This window comes from Habropoda laboriosa, unplaced genomic scaffold (assembly GCF_001263275.1).
Source record: "Habropoda laboriosa isolate 0110345459 unplaced genomic scaffold, ASM126327v1 scaffold23, whole genome shotgun sequence".
Taxonomy (NCBI): domain Eukaryota; kingdom Metazoa; phylum Arthropoda; class Insecta; order Hymenoptera; family Apidae; genus Habropoda; species Habropoda laboriosa.
In genome coordinates this window covers 679,567-698,492 of record NW_017100140.1, presented here as the reverse complement: position 1 = coordinate 698,492, position 18,926 = coordinate 679,567, and the positions used below count along the sequence as shown (strand labels likewise).

Genomic DNA, 18,926 nt, shown 5'->3' with positions numbered 1-18,926 from the left:
CGACCGAAAGTATGCTGCCTTCTCTCGCACGAGCTCTTAACCTTTGATTCCAGCGTTCTCTAACCATAACGTCCCCGATACCGCGACATCCTCCGCGAGAAAACCGTCGATTCTCCTCCCTGTTTCACCGATCCTTCTTCTCGGAGTGGCCAACCACGAATCGCTCGTGATGCGCGTTCGCTTTTGTTCACGTGCACGCGTGCGTTCGCCAGGTAAAGGTACGGGAGCGCGCTGCGGCGTCAGGTGGATGATTTCGCTCGGGGCGACGTTCGCTCTCGAGGACCGGCCGCCGATCTTGATCCCCGAAACCGGCTGAAACGAATGGAGAACGTCTTTCACAGAGAGGGAGAGAGACGAAGAGGCGAGATGAAGACAGGTGTTCGTGAAACGAGGAAGATAAAAAGAGAGAGAGAGAAGAGAAGCAGCCGAAATGAACGCCCGGCACTCGACCCAGTTGTAAATGGGTGAGCGACCCCGTTCCCGAGATAATATCTCGCGTCCATCATCGGTCGATGAATTTTTCGCTGCTTCGTATTATACTGCGACAATTAACCATCCTATAGCGTTACTGGTGTTCTCTTAGGGGAAAGGAGGTTCCTTCTCGTTGCTTTGGAGAACTTGGAGAACGGCCAATTTGAATTAGTTACCGACTACACGGTAATAAATAAAACCTGGCCAACACTTTTACGAGAATAATTAATTTCGTTTTAGAAACGATTCGTCACATGCTAGTCGGAGAAATTTTAAATTCGTGTCGAAAGTCTAATGTAATCTCGACCGTTGAGAATATCTCGAAACAGCACCTTGCTCGGGAAGAGATTCCAGCGACATTAAGTCTCGTATAACTGTAATCAAGACCGGTATCTAGGCATCGCGAAAAAAATTCTCTAAACCACGTCCGTACAATTCGCCGATCCTTGGCGAACAGGTGAAACTTGCAGCGTTACTGGCAAATAGGTTATCAAATATCCCGATGCACCCCTTTCCCCGGATCGAGAGAAAATCACAATGGACATCGTTCAAAGGAGAAATGTCCTTGTCAGCTCGACTGTCACCTGGCTATTTACGATCGTCTGCTCTATCGAATGCAAAAAGGGACTGGATGCACGGTGCACGGCGTAATAATAGCAGAAGCTTCGCGCGCGCGCGCACTCGGAGAGAGAGACACGTGAAGTCGTGCGAGAAATCACAAGGGAGACGATGTTCCCCACGACCTCCACCGTCGCGTAGTAGATTTCCCTCGTTGAATCTCCGTTGGACGACGCGAGGGGGGAAACGTCCTCCCTACCAACCGTTGCTTGCGGACCTTAATGGAGGCCGAAGTAGGTCTGCTGCAGGCGAGCGACGAAGAAGGAAACGAGGAACCGCGATGGGGGACAGAGGAAAGAAAACGCAAGTGCATGTTCCCTATCCTATTTTTCATACTCCAACTTGGTGCTTTTTCCTGCGGTACTTCTTCCAACTTCGCAACAGGATATCATTCTACCGTGCGTGCTCGTGTGTGCTTTTTTTCTCTGTCAAAATAACGCGATTCGTGAAAGGAGAGGGATGACGGCTAAAAAGGGGGAAGGAGGGCCTCGTAGAGAGGCCTCCGGAGGACTCGGAACTCGCGGAGAGGGGACATCGAGCCGATGAGGACATAGGGGGGAGGACATAGCGAGCCAAGAGAGAGAGAAAGAGAGTGAGGAGAAGAAGCGAACGCGAACTCTCGGTGGCCCGTGGCCACGAGGTCTCCCCTCGTGCGATACTTCGGTATAAAAGCAAAGCAACCTCTTTTGGATGTAACACACGAGGTTCGATCGACGCTCATCCTGGCGTCTTGTCTTCTCTCGACGTGCTACGGGAAAAATACGACAGATTGAAACGCCGCGTGATATACTCCAGAGGATATAAACAACGTCGCATTCTTCTCATTCACATTTCCTCGACAAGCACGGTGGTGATATTGTTCCCTTGTTTCCATCTTTCGTTCCCTCTGTCTCGTATATTTTGTCGAGAGCTGGTAAATTCCGACGTTCAGAGAGGAAACATGAGCAACAACAAGTACTTTGTGACCGTTCTGTGGCTACTTCCGGTGCTGGCCGCGGCGCTGCCGGCCAACGACAAGCCCGGAACCGAGAACGACCTGATGGCCACCATCTACAGCGATTGTTTGAAGAAGGAGTCGATGAATTGTATCAAGTACAAGGTATTCTCTTACGTGGACAAGATGTTGGCCGACAAAGAGGATATCACGTTGACAGATGGGATCACTGTTGTCAAGACTTCGAACGCCGAGGAAGGTGCACCTAGGTCAGTTCTATTTTCACAATTCTTCTTTCTTTCACGAAAATTTCGAGGAGTTTGAATTGTAGATAAGTTTGTCGGGATTGACTCTGTGAATTCTGTTCTTTAGTACACAGACACATTAATCGATCGACGCGTTCTTGCAGATCAATAGAGTCTAGTGATTTGGACACACTGTTGTTCGACCGCCTGGGCAGGTTCCTCAGGACTCATACAGTTAAGGTCGATCTGAAGGGTACGGACATCCTTGGCGCCATCGAATCTGCCGGACGTAGCTTCGAAGACTTCACCGACAACGCTGTAGAAAGTCGTGGCAAAAAGAGTGAGTATTGTTGTTTTCTAAAGGAAAAACCAACTGAAAACCAGCGATTAACATATTCCCAGCTCACTAAACATTCCACACCAGCAGCGATTCCTGACTTTATAACGTGCTACTTCTTCTTAGCCGCTATTTAGTTACACCTCCGTGCACAAAAATTACACACAAAACGACATCTTATCTTTCTATAACTGTTACCAATTACCGGGACCCAGGTGCTACTGAACCGTTTCAGTAAGAGGTTGCTTAATCGTCTAATTAGTAATCAGCTTTAATTAACTGGAAGCTAGAGCGGTTAACCGGGATTCCGTTGGTTCGGTGTCAGCTGTATCCCAGCTAGCAATGCCTCGTCGTCGATTCTATTGAATGGCGACGATGACGACGCCGGGGAAGCTGGTCGCGAGACGTTGACCCACTGAGGAAAACTGGTTCCGCTTCCCCTTTGGAAACAGCAACACACACACTCGATTACCCGCGAGCAACGAGAATGAGAGAGAGAGAGAGAGAAATAAAGACGGATAGACCTCTGGAGATTCTTGCCGCGCGAGATTTTTGACATACTTTCCATCGTACACGCGGGGTACGTCGCCTTGACCTTCGCCTATTCCACTTCGAGATCTCTCTCCGTCCTCCATGAGAAAGGTCGGGTCGCAGCGGCGTTCCATCGAGAAAACACTTCGCAGCCTCCTTGTTTCCCTCGTGGGAAGCTCGCTCCGGGCATTATACACGGTGTTCCGGTGCTGGTATGGAGGTATTGCGTACACTGTATGATCGTAATCGGTGAGAAATTGCCGCCACGGTACGTTGAGCTGCGCTCTGACTAGAAAATTGCCAATGAAACGGTAGTCACCTCTCGATAAACTGTCCACGAGCTTCTGAGGATCTTCAAAAATTTTACGATTCGGAGGCCTCGACACGGAGTTAACGAGATACTTTTGGTAGTTTTCCTAATTTTTGAAAATTTTAGTGTTTAGGACACGATCTCGTGGTTCCTCGGAATCTTCCAGAATTCTGCAATTTGAAACTTTTAACATAGAGCGCCTATGAATTCTAACAGTCTTCCTAATTTTCAAAAATTTTACCATTTAGAACCCGAGCTCATGGCTTCTGGGAATCTTCCAAAATTCTGGTATTTAAAACTTTTAGCACAGAGATCCTAATAATTCTGATAGCCCTCCTAATTTTCGAAAATTCTACACTTCAGAATCTTTAGCACAGAGTATCTAATAGGTTTGATAGTCTTCCTAATCTCGAAAAATTCTACTATTCAGAACCCTTGACACAGAATGCCCAACAATTCCGACAGCCTTATTACGAATTTTTCAAGATAACTCAATGAACTACGTTGCTACTCATTTGACCCACAAAATCCCACTACTCATCTGTCAGTTTTACATAGTCCTCCTAATTTCTTCTTTGAATCTATTACAATATCTCAACGAACCTCATAGCTACTGAACTGACCCACAAAATTCCACTACTCATCTATCCTACCTCTGTCACTTTTACATAGTCTTCGTAATTTCTTCTTTGAATCTATTACAATATCTCAACGAACCTCATAGCTACTCAACTGACCCACAAAATTCCACTATTCATCTATCTTACCTCTGTCATTTTTACATACTCTTCCTAATCTCTTCTTCGAATTTTTCAAAATTTGCTACTCAACTGACCCAAAAAATTCCACTACTCATCTATCCTTCCACTGTCATTTCTGCATAATCTTCCTAATCTCTTCTTCGAATCCTTTAAAACACCTCAACGAACCACATAGCTACTCAACTGACCCACAAAATTCCACTACTCATCTATCCCACCACAGTCATTCTTACCTAACGATCTTCTAAAATTTACAGAGAAGGCCCAGAAAATTCTTGGACCTCTGCTGATGGCCCTGGCCCTGAAGGCTGCAGCCCTTTTGCCATTGGCCCTCGGTGCTATAGCCGCGATCGCCGGCAAAGCCTTGCTCGTCGGTAAAATAGCCCTGGTGATCTCTGCTATCATCGGTCTGAAGAAACTGCTGAGCTCGAGCGGAAAACACGTGACGTACGAAGTAGTGTCCCATCCTCATCACAGCAGCAGCCACGTCGTCAGCCACGACGAAGGCCACGGTGGTGGCGGTTATGGCGGCGGTGGCGCCGATTATGGCGGCGGTTACTCCGGAGGCAGCGGCCACGGATGGGCAAGGAGTCTGCCTCAGGATGCTCACGAGTTGGCCTATCGCGCTCATCAACCTCAACCGCAAGCATGAAGAGTCTCGTAGAAAGTTTTCGTCCTTCGACATTCTTCACTTTCCACTTTTTCTCTCCTCCCTAACCTTTTTCTCTTCCCTTTCGTTTTCCTCATTCCTTCGTATCCTTCGTCATACTATCTCGCTCTCTATTTTATACATATATTTATTGTTCCTATCCTCGTCGATACATCTGAACGCTCTTCACTTCTCTCTTCTATTCCTTCCATTCTTTCTTCCTAATTCTCCATCCTTCTTTCTTTATTGACGAACCAGTACCTCCACGAGATACTCGTTCCCATGTATAGCGTAACCGCGAGCCTTGTTATTTATTCCACAGCGCCTAACACGACCTAGTATTTATTTTGAATTTTTACCCAATCTTCGAACCATACATACATACGTGTGCTATTTGTTATTGCCTGCAATGTTTGTTTCTTTGTAATAAAGAGATGGCGAACGGCGCGCTGCGTCTTGTCCCAAAGAAAACCACGTGAGCTACGAATGAAAATAACAAAACAAGTATCATCCCTCTCAGGAACGTTCTCGTTAACTATTTAATCACATAAGAATAACACATCTCCTATATATATACTTATGAAAACGAGTGAAAGTATCACACTCATTGATACCTCCGACCAGATAGAAAGTATACACTTGCTTGGACTTCTTTCTTAAAAAAAAAAGGCAGCCTCAGAAGGCTTCTCTAAAATACCTCGTAATATTCGTCAAGCTTAAATTACCAGCTGTTCCACGGAAGAAAAAAGAAAAAATGAAACAGTGTCGTTAAAGTGCAGCAATCCAGTAGACCGTGCCTCAGCTGACCCAGCTTCTCCGGGACTAGCGTCGTTTAATGGCTCGTAAACCGTGGCATTTTTCGCGAAAACACCCTCATTACTCGAGCTGATAGATTAGCCGTGGCGGGGAAACCGGATGCACGGCGAACTTCCAACCGGTAACCTGCATACCGTACGCACGATCTCGCACGCACACGCTCGTTTGCATCAAACGCTCGTTTATTCGCGAAGAAGGCTAATGGGAGTAGGGGAGACAAGGTTGACAGGACTGTTTCATTGGCAGAGAAGCGGCGCGTGACATCGTCGAACGGTAGCTCTGTGCAGGAAATCACGAGGTCGAAGAAGGATACCGGAGGTGATCGTAGGTGTGCTCCCTCCAGGATCGTCGTGTTGTCGCTTTCGCCACACTTGCAGAGATCATTTCCACGTGTACCACACCGACACGAGAAATCGAGTTCTATTTTCTACCATCAGCTTTGTTTATCCCGAAGCAACATGGTGTCCTCGATCGACGTTTTTCGTGGCTGATTCATTCGTAGAAGTGGCTCGAAGCGTGGGAGAGGGTAAAGAGGAGAAGAAAAATAAGGGGCAGCCGTTGTTCCCCACCGAAATTTCAGTCTTGCCTCGCTGCTTTCCGATGCTTCACTGCGCTCGTGAACCTGAACATTAAGAGAACGATCCGACTCCCCTCTTTCTACTCTCACAGCCTACGCTCTTGTTCTGTGTATCCACTGTGTACAGCGTTTTCACTTGGTGTGACCCAGTTTCACGGCCCCTCCGCCTAGGACGAAAAATGGCAAGGATGCGCGCGTATGTAACGCAGGATAAGAGGGAAAAAAGAGGAGGCGAACCGGCACGAGTGATATGAATAGTACACCGATAGGCTAACTGTACACGAATTAGCATCGTTGAGTTTCTATTTTTATTCGTGTCATATGTACATGTGGAATATGGCCTAAGCTGCTATGAACTCGTTACCATATATACGGACTGTGTACACGTCGTTACAGCATCTTCGGGTTAATCGACCTCGTGTGTGTCTCTCGACGACGCTTTCGATTTCAGGCTTATCGAGAGATTCGCGGCGGAGATAACAAAAGGATCATAGTAGGACGGTGGACACGTGGTGAAGGTGTAGTAACTAGAAGGGAGAGAAGAGCGAGGATTGTAAAACGGAGACTGGTTAGACCGGTCCTCTCGCTAATGGAAGTCGAGCGACAAGGGCGAGGACGACGGTCAGTTGGTGAGTAGCGAAACGATCTGTCGGAAACGCCGGTTTTATCCTGGTCTACTCGAGTGGGATGTCGGTGGAAAGGAGGGACGGCGAAATTCCGTTCTTGAGAGGAACAGAACCGTGGTTCCCAGGTGGTTGGTCAGACGGTTCGTCTCAAGTGATCCTTGGTAATGAAAATTCTCCCACAGTGGTGGTGTAGGTACGTGTACACGCCGCGGACACCACGGTGGGGAGAATATCGCCAGCCACGGAGGTACACCTGACCAGATATATAGAGCTAGGGCAGGGCTTCCGTTACGGACAGTCCAGTTACAGTGCTCTCTGTACGCACGCATCTCGCGGTAGGAGGTGCTCACTCGAGTTTTCGTAGGACGTTTCGCGACGAGATTAGCCAGCGGAGAGGCGAGAAGCAGATTCCTTCGGCTCTTCTCGACGTGGATCGCGCTGTAGATAGCGGTTTTGGTAGGTGTACGAGGTGGAAGAGCTGTGGCGTGGTCTGATTTTCTATTTCTCGAGTCACTGCTCTTTAATTTATTCGACTCTGTGACGAATTTTCGGTGAGAATAGTTGGCCAGAATAAAGCAGTATCTCAAGTTGTGATAGAAATCTTAATTGGGGCAGTTGAAGCGTATCTTGATTTCATCGCGTCGGTAATGAAATAAAAAGTGTTTCTCACAATTTTTTCATAAATTTCATCTCTGCTTCCAGGTTAGCAATTCGTCCAAGATGAGACACTTCTCTCACTGTTCCCTGTACCTAGCCCTTCTCCTGGCGCTAGCTTCGGCGAGGTCAGCGGAGACCAGTCCAGGAACGAACTCCATCAACGACCAAACGGCAAGGTCTACAGGGAACAGCAACGTCTTCGGCGATCTCCGACAGATGTACCAGACCTACAAAGAATGTGCAGACGAGGACCTGAGTCCCTGTCTGAAAGTAAGACTGCTCTCAGCGATAGACAGGGTGTCCAGAAGCTCTCAACTGAACGTAGCAGACGGTGTAACGATCGTGCAAGAGGATCGAGCGACGAACGTGGAGGAACCACCGAAATCTCTTCAGGAAATCGAGGCTAGCTTGCCTAGAGCTCTGGACGACAAGGAGGACGCGTTGAACACCATGATCTTCGACAAGGTGATGAAGTTCTTCCAGAGTCACACGTTGAAGCTGAAGTTACCTAACGTCGAGGAGCTTCAGCGAAGTCTCGTTGAGGAAGGTGAGAATCTCTCGAGTCAGAATTGGATCTGACCGAGTCAATTGTTCGTTAGGGCAGTGATCCGAAAAAAGAAAGTTTCCGGTTCCGATTTCCCGGTCCAGTAGACCGTATGGCCCACTCTTTTTTCTCTTAACTCGCCGTACAACCGTACTTAACATCGGCTCGATCCTCCACCGCCTGTATCGTTCAGTTTGTTCAATTAAACTCGTCTCGTCAGGTCGCAAGAAGAAGAAGAACATGGGTGGACTGCTCGCGATTCCTCTGCTGATCGGAGGAACTCTCGTACCGTTGGCCCTCGGAGCTCTAGCCCTTCTAGCCGGAAAAGCTCTGATCGTCAGCAAGCTCGCTTTAGTGCTCGCTTCGATCATAGGCCTGAAGAAGCTCGTGTCAGGCGGCGGAGAACACGGAGGCCACGAAGTGGTACAGGTAGCTGGAGGCCACGGGCGAGATCGAGCCACGACCTCGCCTATTCCGCCTACAAGCCATCCTCCACCTAGGAAAACAAAGGGACCGCAACGAGTGGCCGTTTCAATCTCGTTAGACTTCGCTTTCACGGGGCAGCAGCCTCGCTTTCCTCCTCGAACGTTCGCTCTTCCTCACACGACTCCTTCAATCTTCCCTGCATCTCGTTCTTTCCTCTATCCTCCTCTCATCTCTCCTCCTCGAACCGTAGATCGTTCGTTGGATCCTCTCATCCTCAGTATTTATTGTTCACCGCGGAGCTGCGTGGCAGCCATGTATAGATATACATTATAGATAAAGAAATATATTAAGAATGACTTGTTTGTACCAAACGCCGGTCATCTGCTTTCATTTATTTACCTGTTCCTACATTTAATTACACCTTAACGATAACAATAGATCGTCTTAAAGGAGTCAGAGTACTACTTCGGCAGGAAGTAAAAATGGCGCGGCGAGCGAAGTTAGAAGAATGTCGACGAATTCCGAGGGGGGTTCGTTGAAAGTAACACTCAATGAAACGAGAGCCGCGGATCGGATCGGTCGATATTTCACGCGTATCCTCGATGCAGGCCATGAGAGCGCGGGCACTTCCGCCTTCCTCCTCGCGGGAGAAGACGAAGAGAGCAGAGTCACGTTACCTACATACTGGAAACGCGCGCACGGGCACCTTACGCACTTGCCCGGGACCTGGAAGCACGCGTGCGCTCGCGCGCGCTCCACCAGCCAGACACACGGCCGAGAAGTAAACCAGGCCGACCAGGCCAGTCAGCATCCGCGCCGTGCCTTTTCAACGTGCGCCTAACACTCTCTACCATCCTGGAGAGAAAAAGCTGCGTGTCTCTTCCTCTCCACTTGCCACGACTCTCCCCCTACCGAAGTCTCTCCCGATCGATCTCTCCGTCTTTCTCCATCTCGCGGAGCCACCGCCGAGGTTCATCGATCCTCAAACACAGCATCCTCGAGTCAGGTGGTCCCGTTCACGAAGATGGCCCTTCTTCTTCGTACTTCCGAAAGTTCGCCTCGAGAGCCACTGGAATTCTTCACCTCGTTTCTCTAGCTGATTCAGGAGCACGTGTTGTCCGAACGGAAGATTCGATTAGGCATCGCAAGCTTGACAAAGTGGGACAGTGCGAGGATTTGTTAGGGTTCGAGGATCGAGGTTCATTCATGTGGCGGCGGAGGTACATATATGGAAAGTTGCGCTTCTGTTTCGCTCTTTTTTTCTGCCAACGGCACGAGTGTTCCTTTTTTTAAAGAATATGTGCATATCGCCGTTTCATTCATCCGTGCCAGACGCGTGTCTGATTCTTTTCGACGAACTACTTTTTCTTCGGCGGAACTGCTCATTCATAGTCCACAATTGGACTCGAGGATCGGTCTTTTTTTTTTGTGTTAAACAGACAGACTGTATGTCTGGACATTTCTCCGTGTCAATTAGTCGAAACGGGACACGGTTTCTACTTGGACCTTCCGTGAATCTCATAGCTCACCCTGTATACGCTAAAAATTTTCCGTACAAAGGAATGCGATAGATAATGAAATCCATTCTGAGAAAAATTAATCGAAATATTATTCAACGTATGCTCAATCATCGGAGCGAATTAAATACCGCATAAACTTCTTCAGGAAATTCCAGGAAGTAACAGGTGCAAGTATCGAAGTCCAACCAGAATCGAACACTCTCCCCACACGAATATTCGTGGGCAGGGTTCTCGGAGGGTGAGAAAGAAGCGAGAATAGGTAGGAAGAGAGAATACGACGAAGCTCGAGGCTTCTCTTCGTGGGGGCCTTGACCTGACCTCGATCCTCAGGCGAGTTCACTCTCGCCGGCGTCGTCGAGAGGAAAGTGTTCCATTACCAGCCGCGCGAGCCTCGCAGCCGCCTCTCTTCGCCATTCGGATTAGCGTTTTGGTCCACGAGAGTGGCCCCGCACACGCGGCTAATACAAATTCTATCGCTGTGTCACGTGTTACACGCGCGTTCGTGACACGGTTCGACGATTAGAGTCGGTCGATTCGAACGTACGTACGAGAAGCTTCTTGGCTGGTTCGTCGAAGAAAGACAGAAGAAAAAAACAATCGAAATTGACGGACGTTAGTCTCCGCTGATGGAGATAAAGTGAAAGTCCTTCGTTGGAGAGATGTAACGTTCCATCTCGTTTTTTCCACACGTTCTCGACGTATTTGCTTTTCTTCTTTTTTTTTCTTCTTCCTTTGGATCTATCGATGATCAGTGGTTTGCGCGCACTTTCGTTTCATCAGGTAGATGATCGTAGAACTCGTTTGTAGTTGCTTCCAGGCGATCTTATTTGTTTGCTTCTGGATCGATGGAGAGCGTTGAAGTCTCCACGTGCGAGCATTGAAGTCTCCGCGCGGAGAGCGTTGAAGTCTCCACGCATGGGTTACATTAACGAGTTCGTTGTCGGTTGTTTTTAACTTTTATGAAATTGAGAGCCGAGTGTAGTAACTGCGAATATGCAGCTGGTTTTTCTGGAGATCTATCGTTAAAATAACAACTATAAAATGTTGTGTTTGTTACTACTTGCTGCTTGAAATTAGAAGTTCGTCTGAAATTTATTTATTTCAATGTTTTCATATTTCATGCTAGAAATACGTAGGCAAATTTGGTTAATTTTCAGGTTAACGTTAATTTCACCTAAAAAGACGTACTTAAGCGTAATTAATCACAAAATTAAAATAGTATCAAAGACACTGATTTTCTCCCATATCTATAGCGATCAGCTATTGACTACCACTAGCGTGCTCACAACGAACAGAAATCATTACAAAATATCGCACTAAAATTTCTTGCACTGCTTTCTCGAAGACCCTACTTTCTTCCTCACCTTTGCGAATCAGTTTGCTTTAAAACTTAAAACTGTCTCGATCTTACCGCAGCCGAAATGCAATCACAAAGCACTGCTTGAAGATTCTTCGAAAAACGAAAGAACGAATTTCTCGTAAAGTTAAAGTGCAGAGAGTGACCACAGAGCAGAATGGAGGCATTCGAGGCGGCATGACACGTCCGAGGATGCTCGTTCGCGGAGAAAGTCGCGTGATCGGAAACGACGCTCCGCTCGTCCGTTTCTGCCCTCTCATCTTTTTCCTTCTCTCCGTCCATTTTTCTAGGCGAGACGTCTCTTCGGGGTCAAGCCGAGGCGCGGCCGGTTGTTCTCCTTGAGGAGGTCTGGCGCGGACCCAACTCGTCCACGAACATTCCATGAAAAACCGTTAAACGTTCCTCGCGACCGTCGCACAGCACACGAATACATTAATTTCAAATATCGAGCTTAAAGCATCGCCTGTTGACATCTCCGATATGGATGAATAAGAAGCTGTAACAGAACTATCCACTCAGGAATTCGTTTAATTACAGGAATACAGTTACGACGGAAGAAAATTCTGGAAGAACGTTCGATCGTTCGCATTGCTGACAGAATTTTCGCGCAGGCTAGAGAAGGAAAGAACGATTCCTCCTATGGAGAGCGTCGCGACGAGGAAAGTTGCGGAGGCGTGAGATTGAAGTATCCTCAACATAATGCGAGGCATTATACGGCTTGTTGAAAGCGAAATCGCCGCTCGATCCTCCTTCGTCTCCTCGATCCTTCTCTTCACACCTTCTACCTTAGAAAGAACAATCGCTCGTAAAAATTTCCACCATTTTCTCGAACAAGTTTCATTCTCCTACGATTGCCGTATCACGTTGGAAGAAGGATTTTCGAGGATAATTAAATTTGGACGGTTCTCCTCGAACGTATACCCGAGCGAACATTTATATGGTAATAAGTTCAACGAGAGAGTAACTCGTTCCAACGTTATATTTATAGAACGATTTTTAGACAACGCCACGGGAATCCATTACAGCCTGAGCACCACAGCGATTCCCCGTGAATATCATTGACCCTGAATATTCGATTTCTAAATACACCTTGCTCGTCTCTCTCCAGAAACAAATACGGTACCCCGTAACGTAGAAAGTAACCGAATTCCACGGAGCAAACGCCATTTGCAGAAGATGTCAAACCAATTATCACCAGCGAAAAGAAAAAAAGAAGAAAAGAGAATCGTCCGTCCTCTTCCGAAAAATTTAGCGATTGACTCTCACCGGAAGTGCCCGGAGGAGGAGAATCGACGTTCCAATAACCTCTTCGTGGCAGACTCTTTGACGCTACGAGGGGACCAAGGTATCGACGAATTGGAAAAAGGGCAGAGGCGCGTGGACAGGAGTATCTTCCCAAGCTGAATTTCCCCTCCCTGGTGGAGTACCACTGAGCGCGGAGAGCGTCTCAGGGCTGGTTCTCGAGGTGACCGCCGCGGTGGAGCAAGCCAGAGAGGAGAGAAGCGAAGAAGGACCGCGTGGAGGCGCGTCAACGGGAGAGACGCGCGGCACGACAGAGAAACACGGGACGAGGAACGCCTGGAGGAGAACCAATAGCTCGTATGGGTTGTAACACAGCGGCAGGCGGGGACCCACGATCGGTGGGGGCCATCAAAATTTCAAAAACGTACGCGGGCCCCTTTCGCGACGAGGATAAAAGGCAGCAATCGTGATTCTTTCGGTCAGTGTCGATACGATCGCCGCAGTAGTTCGAACTCGCGAGGGATCGACAGTTCGTTTTTTTTTAATTCTACCTTGTGAGACCCAACCCGGAGTAACACTTCCGACATGTTCAAGTACGTGATTATCGCCACGGTGCTAGCCGCCTCTGTGTTCGCCGCGCCTGCCACCCAGGATCAGCCGTCTATTCTCGAGGAGGCGTTGGACGTTTACGCGTCCTGTTCCGGCGACGAGGACGTCTCGGTGTGTCTGAAGCTGAAGGCACTGCGTTTCGTGGACAGAGCGGCGCGGTCCGCGGACATCGACGTCGTCGACGGATTCAAGATCGTTCAAACCGAGGAGGCTAAGAGCAGGTAAGGATCGATTTGGCGGAAAGTGAACGAAGCTTCGAGGATTTGCGTAACAGAGTGGGAGTATTGAATGGATTCGATTAATTTGCAGCCGGGCTGACAACGCCAGGTCTCTGAATGACATCGAAAGTACTCTGCCAGCTGAGACTGATGCGAAGGAAGCTGCCATTGACGAGGCTCTGGTAGACAGAACCGCCAAATTCCTTTCTACCCACACCGTAGAACTTAGCCTGCCTGAGGAAGTCTCTCGCTCCTTCGACGAAGGTAAATTTATCGCTCGTAAAGTAAGAATAACTGTTCTTTAACTTGGTTCCTGGTCTAACCACGTATATGTCCAATTTCAGCTCGAGGAAAGAAGAAGAAGATCGTGAAATCCCTCTTACCAATCCTCCTGCTCCTGAAACTGAAGGCTGCAGCTCTGATACCCATCGCTCTCGGTGCTCTGGCTCTCCTAGCGCTGAAGGCTCTCGTGATCGGCAAGATCGCCCTCATCGTCAGCGCTATCATCGGCCTGCAGAAACTTCTCGGGAACAAGCATCAAAGCTACGAAGTGGTGGCTCATCCAGTGCACTCCTACGGCCACGAAGAGCATCACGATCATCACGGCTGGGCGAGATCGTCCGGCTCCGATCTAGCGTATAACGCGTACAAGCCGTCAGAATAGTTCACGCTGTAGCCTCTTCGTTTCAACTCTCTACCTTCGTTCGCCAAAGTGATCGTTCAATCGTTTCACGATCACCCGAGGGCTGCGCGACTCGATCCTCCGAGGACCTCGAGAACTCGTGTGCAATCGACCTGATGGATCGTTTACCGATCACACGCACACATGGACTTACCACTGTTTCTATCTATACGTGACAAGTGACCGAACGTGACGAACTGTGACGATTTATTGACCAGACTGATTGACAAGACTAGTTCAATTGTTAGACCGTTGACCGTCTTTTTTTTTTTTTGGTGACGTCTATGGACAGTTTCGACGCAGGATTACGATTGCCACGGTGACACAGCCAGCAAGATAACAGACTTTATGATTATTAGAGACAGTGAAAGGTGGTAGTCGCGCACCTTCGAACCACCCTGGTGCGGTACGCCCTCAGGGGTCGTCGCTTCGACGAGATCTCTCCTGTCCAGAGGTCCAAATCGTCGAAGTTGGACTCGTAGTCAGTGCCTGCACAGGGCCACCAGATTTCATCCAATGATTATTTATATTCAACCCTGACAGCAGGGTCGCCATGTAACTTATCGAACTATTTATAAATAAATCTTAATTTTATACGAAACCAACCGGTGTTTTCCATTCCCATCACCTTTCTTCGCTAATTGGCGCGCAGCCGTAGTTCGCGAGCTGCTCGCAAGGAACACACGAGTGAAGACGTTAATTGAGCATAATCGTGTTAAAAAGGTGGAGATATATATGCTCGGCTACTTTCCTCAGGTATCATCGACTACGGCTGAAGTGAGTCGAAACGGTCTTCCCTTTGTCTCGAATTTCTCCAGGTTTGCCCGGGAAGCGTGGAGGAGAGACGTTTTGACATGTTAACGAGATTCACTGCCGGTCGACGAAAATTGGCCTGTGCATCCGGTGTATCGAGGAGGCTCGTACGAAATGAAAAGAAGTTACTTTCGCTGCTCGTAAGATCCACCGAGTGAAACCGATTGTTCCGCCGTGTGTGAACGCCCCCTTCGCGCCTATATAGCTGGCTGATCGTGGGTGCTGGATGAACAGTATTGTTTCGGTGGTCGGACGACTTTCTTCTCGATCCTTTCGTACGTTACCCACGTCTTTGTTACGCCGTTTTGCAAACAGCGTTAAAAATGAGAAGGAATATTTTCAACAGGTGAAAATTGGAAATATTGAGAGTTTCTCTGTGGGACGGAATCGCTCGTGACATGAATTATTTTTTCCCAGCGCGGAGAATTGGGTTTAATCGGCTTCGAGGAACTTTCATCAGCAACGGCCCACACCTTGAACCTTATCGACTTTCTCCGCCATCTTCCCCGTGCGTATTCCCATTCCTGGAACCAGTATCATCATCATGAGACACGAATTACGGGCTCTGCTCCTTTTAATCTTCGTCTCCAGCGGAATTACCGTGATCATGGAGTCGACGGAGGAGACGATCTTGAATAACGAGGACTCGGGGAGCTTCAACGAGGCGTTTGCTTCCTGTTTAGCTAGAAAAGAGTTCGGGACGCTCGAGTGCGCGAATCGCGGTGCTCTGAGTGCTCTGCAGTCGTTCAATCAGATAGACGATCTAGATTTTGGCGAGGTACATTTGGAGAGAGCTGACGGTTACGGCAGAGAGTTGCTAGATTGGGACTACGATCCGAAAGATTTCGGAAATATCGTGAAAGCAGCGACTAGATTGATGGAACGTAGAAGTATGAAGTGGAATTTGGATAATTTCTATCCAGGATTACAGTTGCGAGCTGGACCAATGTTGAATGGCAACGGGATGCTGGAATTTGTGATGAACGAGAGATCCGGTGCTTTTGGAGACAGGCAAGCTGGTCCAGGTGAGTTCTACAACTCTTCTCATTCAAGAATCTTACGTTAAATCTACCAAATAGATCGTAGATCCTGAGATGGTCAGGTTCTTCGAATATCGTTAAGTTAGCTTGGACACGAACCCACGGTTCTCCAGGGTTCGTATCCTGGCTAAGACAGAGCTTTCAGAAGCTACCTCCAGTAGGCAGCACGGTCAAGGCCACTCACCTTGAAGAACGGTGATACGAAGTGTCGTTTACGATTCTGGGATACTTCGGAACACGTAGGATCTAAGATACGTTCGTGCTGACTCAGCTAGGTCCAGTTTCTATTAATAGACTCCGTCAGCTCTATCATTTCCAATTCTATTTTTAAACAAGGTTATCCGTATCCTGTCCTGCAACTTTCTTCTGTTTAGGAAGGCAAATGATGAGACACCTGCTGATACCGTTCCTGTTAGGCTTCAAGTTCAACCTGGCCTCCTTGATACCGCTGCTTTTTGCTCACGAAGAAGGCTCTGTTGCTGACGAAGATAGCTCTGCTGATCAGCGGTCTGTTAGGCTGGAACTCACTATGGTCCACGGCTTCTGCGCCCTATCCACCCGGGGGAGGATACCATACGTACGGTCAGGAAACGCCTATAGGAGGATTTCCTTACTACGAACAGCATAATTTCCAACATAGACCGTACAGAGGATATCAAGGTAACCATTTCGAACCGTACACTCAGCACGTGATCAGAGAGGTCGTCGACGTTTACGATAACAGCGAGGAAGTGGGGAAGAACAAACGAAGTGGGAAGAATTTCGTTTGGGTGAAGAGTAGCTGATGTGACTGTGATTGATCTCGTTACTGTGTACCTTTCGTCGTTGTCCAAAGGTGCAATTTTTATTGTAGCTATAGTTTTGGGTCATCCTGAAGGCTGTGGAATTTTTGGAAAATATTTTTCATTCGGATAAATAGGGCTAGGTTCATTTTAGTCATTCGAGGTAATTTAAAAATCATTTTTAGCTTCATCAAGGTCATTTGATTTGTGAAAATGTCATCCAGAGATTATTTGAAATTTCAGGAAGGGATTCATGGTTATTTAGGATCATTCGAGGTTACACCAAGGTTATTTGAGTAACTTTAAGGTTAGAAAATGCGAATTAACTTCCAGGATGATTCAATTTAGGTTATATTTATTCAGTATTATAATCACCAAATATTTTAATAAACTTTATGTTCAAGGAAGTGTTCCACATGAATTGCGTAGAATTTTCCCCTCGTTTCCGCATTCCACGCGATTTCCTCGCAGTCTCTCGAACCAGGATACTTGCCATAATTAATTGCTTCAATTATACCTCATTTAGCTCCATCAAAGCGCAAATAAAAAAAAAACAAGGATTCCAGGTGAAGTCAATGATCTGTTGTCATGGTTGAACCGAAACTGCCATTGTGAAATTGCGCTTGAAGTCTTCAGCGACTAACCTAAACCCAAATAAACTTCCTACAAATTTTTCTCATCGAAACTTTCCCCATTTATCCTTCCCGATCGTCTGAAATTAATATCTACCCTCTGTACTCTGAGGAATATCACCTCTTCACTGTCCTTTTCACAATTTTCAATTTATAATTTACTACAATTTACTAATTTCCCAATTTTTAATTTACTAATTTACCCATTTATCCTTCTCAATAGACAAAAATTAATTTCCAGTCTATATACTCTTCTTCACTGTCGTTTTCACGATTTCCAAAAGATGATCCATGATATTTCCTTTCCCAAATAAATTTCCCACTAATTTACTAATTTCCCATTTTCCCTTCTCAATAGTCAAAAATTAATTTCCAGTCTCTTCACTGTCCTTGTCACGGTTTCCAAAGAATCGTCAATATTTCCTCTTCAAAATAAATTTCCCACTAATTTACTAATTTCCCATTTTCCCTTCTCAATAGTCAAAAATTAATTTCCAGTCTCTTCACTGTCCTTTTCACGGTTTCCAAAGAATCGTCAATATTTCCTCTCCCAAATAAATTTCCCACTAATTTATTAGCTTCCCATTTTCCCTTCTCAATAGTCAAAAATTAATTTCCAGTCTCTTTACGTCTCTTCACTGTCCTTTTCACGATTTCCAAAGAATCCTCAATATTTCCTCTCCCAAATAAATTTCCTACTAATTTATTAGCTTCCCATTTTCCCTTCTCAATAGTCAAAAATTAATTTCCAATCTCTTTACGTCTCTTCACTGTCCTTTTGCACAGTTTCTAGAAGATCTTTGATATTTCTCCTCCCAAACAAATTTCCCACTAACTTACTAATTTCCCATTTACCCTTCTCAATAGCCAAAAATAATTTCCATTCTCTTTACGTCTCTTCACTGTCCTTTTGCACAGTTTCCAGAAGATCTTTGATATTTCTCCTCCCAAACAAATTTCCCACTAATTTACTAATTTCCCATTTACCCTTCTCAATAGCCAAAAATAATTTCCATTCTCTTTACGTCTCTTCACTGTCCTTTTCACAGTTTCCAGAAGATCTTTGATATTTCCCCTCCCAAACAAATTTCCCACTAACTTACTAATTTCCCATTTACCCTTCTCAATAACCAAAAATAATTTCCATTCTCTTTACGTCTCTTCACTGTCCTTTTCACAGTTTCCAGAAGATCTTTGATATTTCCCCTCCCAAACAAATTTCCCACTAACTTACTAATTTCTCATTTACCCTTCTCAATAGCCAAAAATTAATTTCCAGCCTCTACACGTCTCTTCACTGTCGTTTTCACGAGATTGAACTGGAGACCGACTCGAAAGAAGATCCTCGCTGTTTTCACTCCCGTATAAACCCATTAGTCGCAGTCCATTATCGTGTCGCGTAACTGTACCGGTGGTTTCCTCGAGCAGAAGGGGGAGGCGACGCGTCCGGGAAACGCTTTAAAGGTAACAGCGTTCATGGTCCCGTGAACGTTCGCGCCACGTGCTTGCAACTCCTTATGTCAAGTATG

General features: G+C 46.8%; 3 protein-coding genes across 3 annotated transcripts; all 3 read left to right on the top strand.

Moving 5' to 3' along the window:
* The first annotated feature begins 2,029 nt into the window (after positions 1 to 2,029).
* LOC108579934 lies at positions 2,030 to 4,859 on the top strand. Its single transcript, XM_017943571.1, has 3 exons — positions 2,030 to 2,292; positions 2,433 to 2,608; positions 4,465 to 4,859. The coding sequence occupies exons 1-3, from the start codon at positions 2,030 to 2,032 to the stop codon at positions 4,857 to 4,859; spliced, it is 834 nt and encodes a 277-aa protein (XP_017799060.1).
* Positions 4,860 to 7,595: 2,736 nt separating this feature from the next.
* On the top strand, positions 7,596 to 14,112 carry LOC108579927. The gene is given in 6 exon segments (XM_017943559.1): positions 7,596 to 8,079; positions 8,297 to 8,521; positions 8,524 to 8,574; positions 13,181 to 13,451; positions 13,540 to 13,712; positions 13,793 to 14,112. Coding segments are annotated over 6 exon segments (1,524 nt in total).
* Positions 14,113 to 15,550: 1,438 nt separating this feature from the next.
* Positions 15,551 to 16,768, top strand: LOC108579920. Its single transcript, XM_017943545.1, is given in 3 exon segments — positions 15,551 to 15,968; positions 16,358 to 16,439; positions 16,441 to 16,768. Coding segments are annotated over 3 exon segments (828 nt in total).
* Positions 16,769 to 18,926: the final 2,158 nt, after the last annotated feature.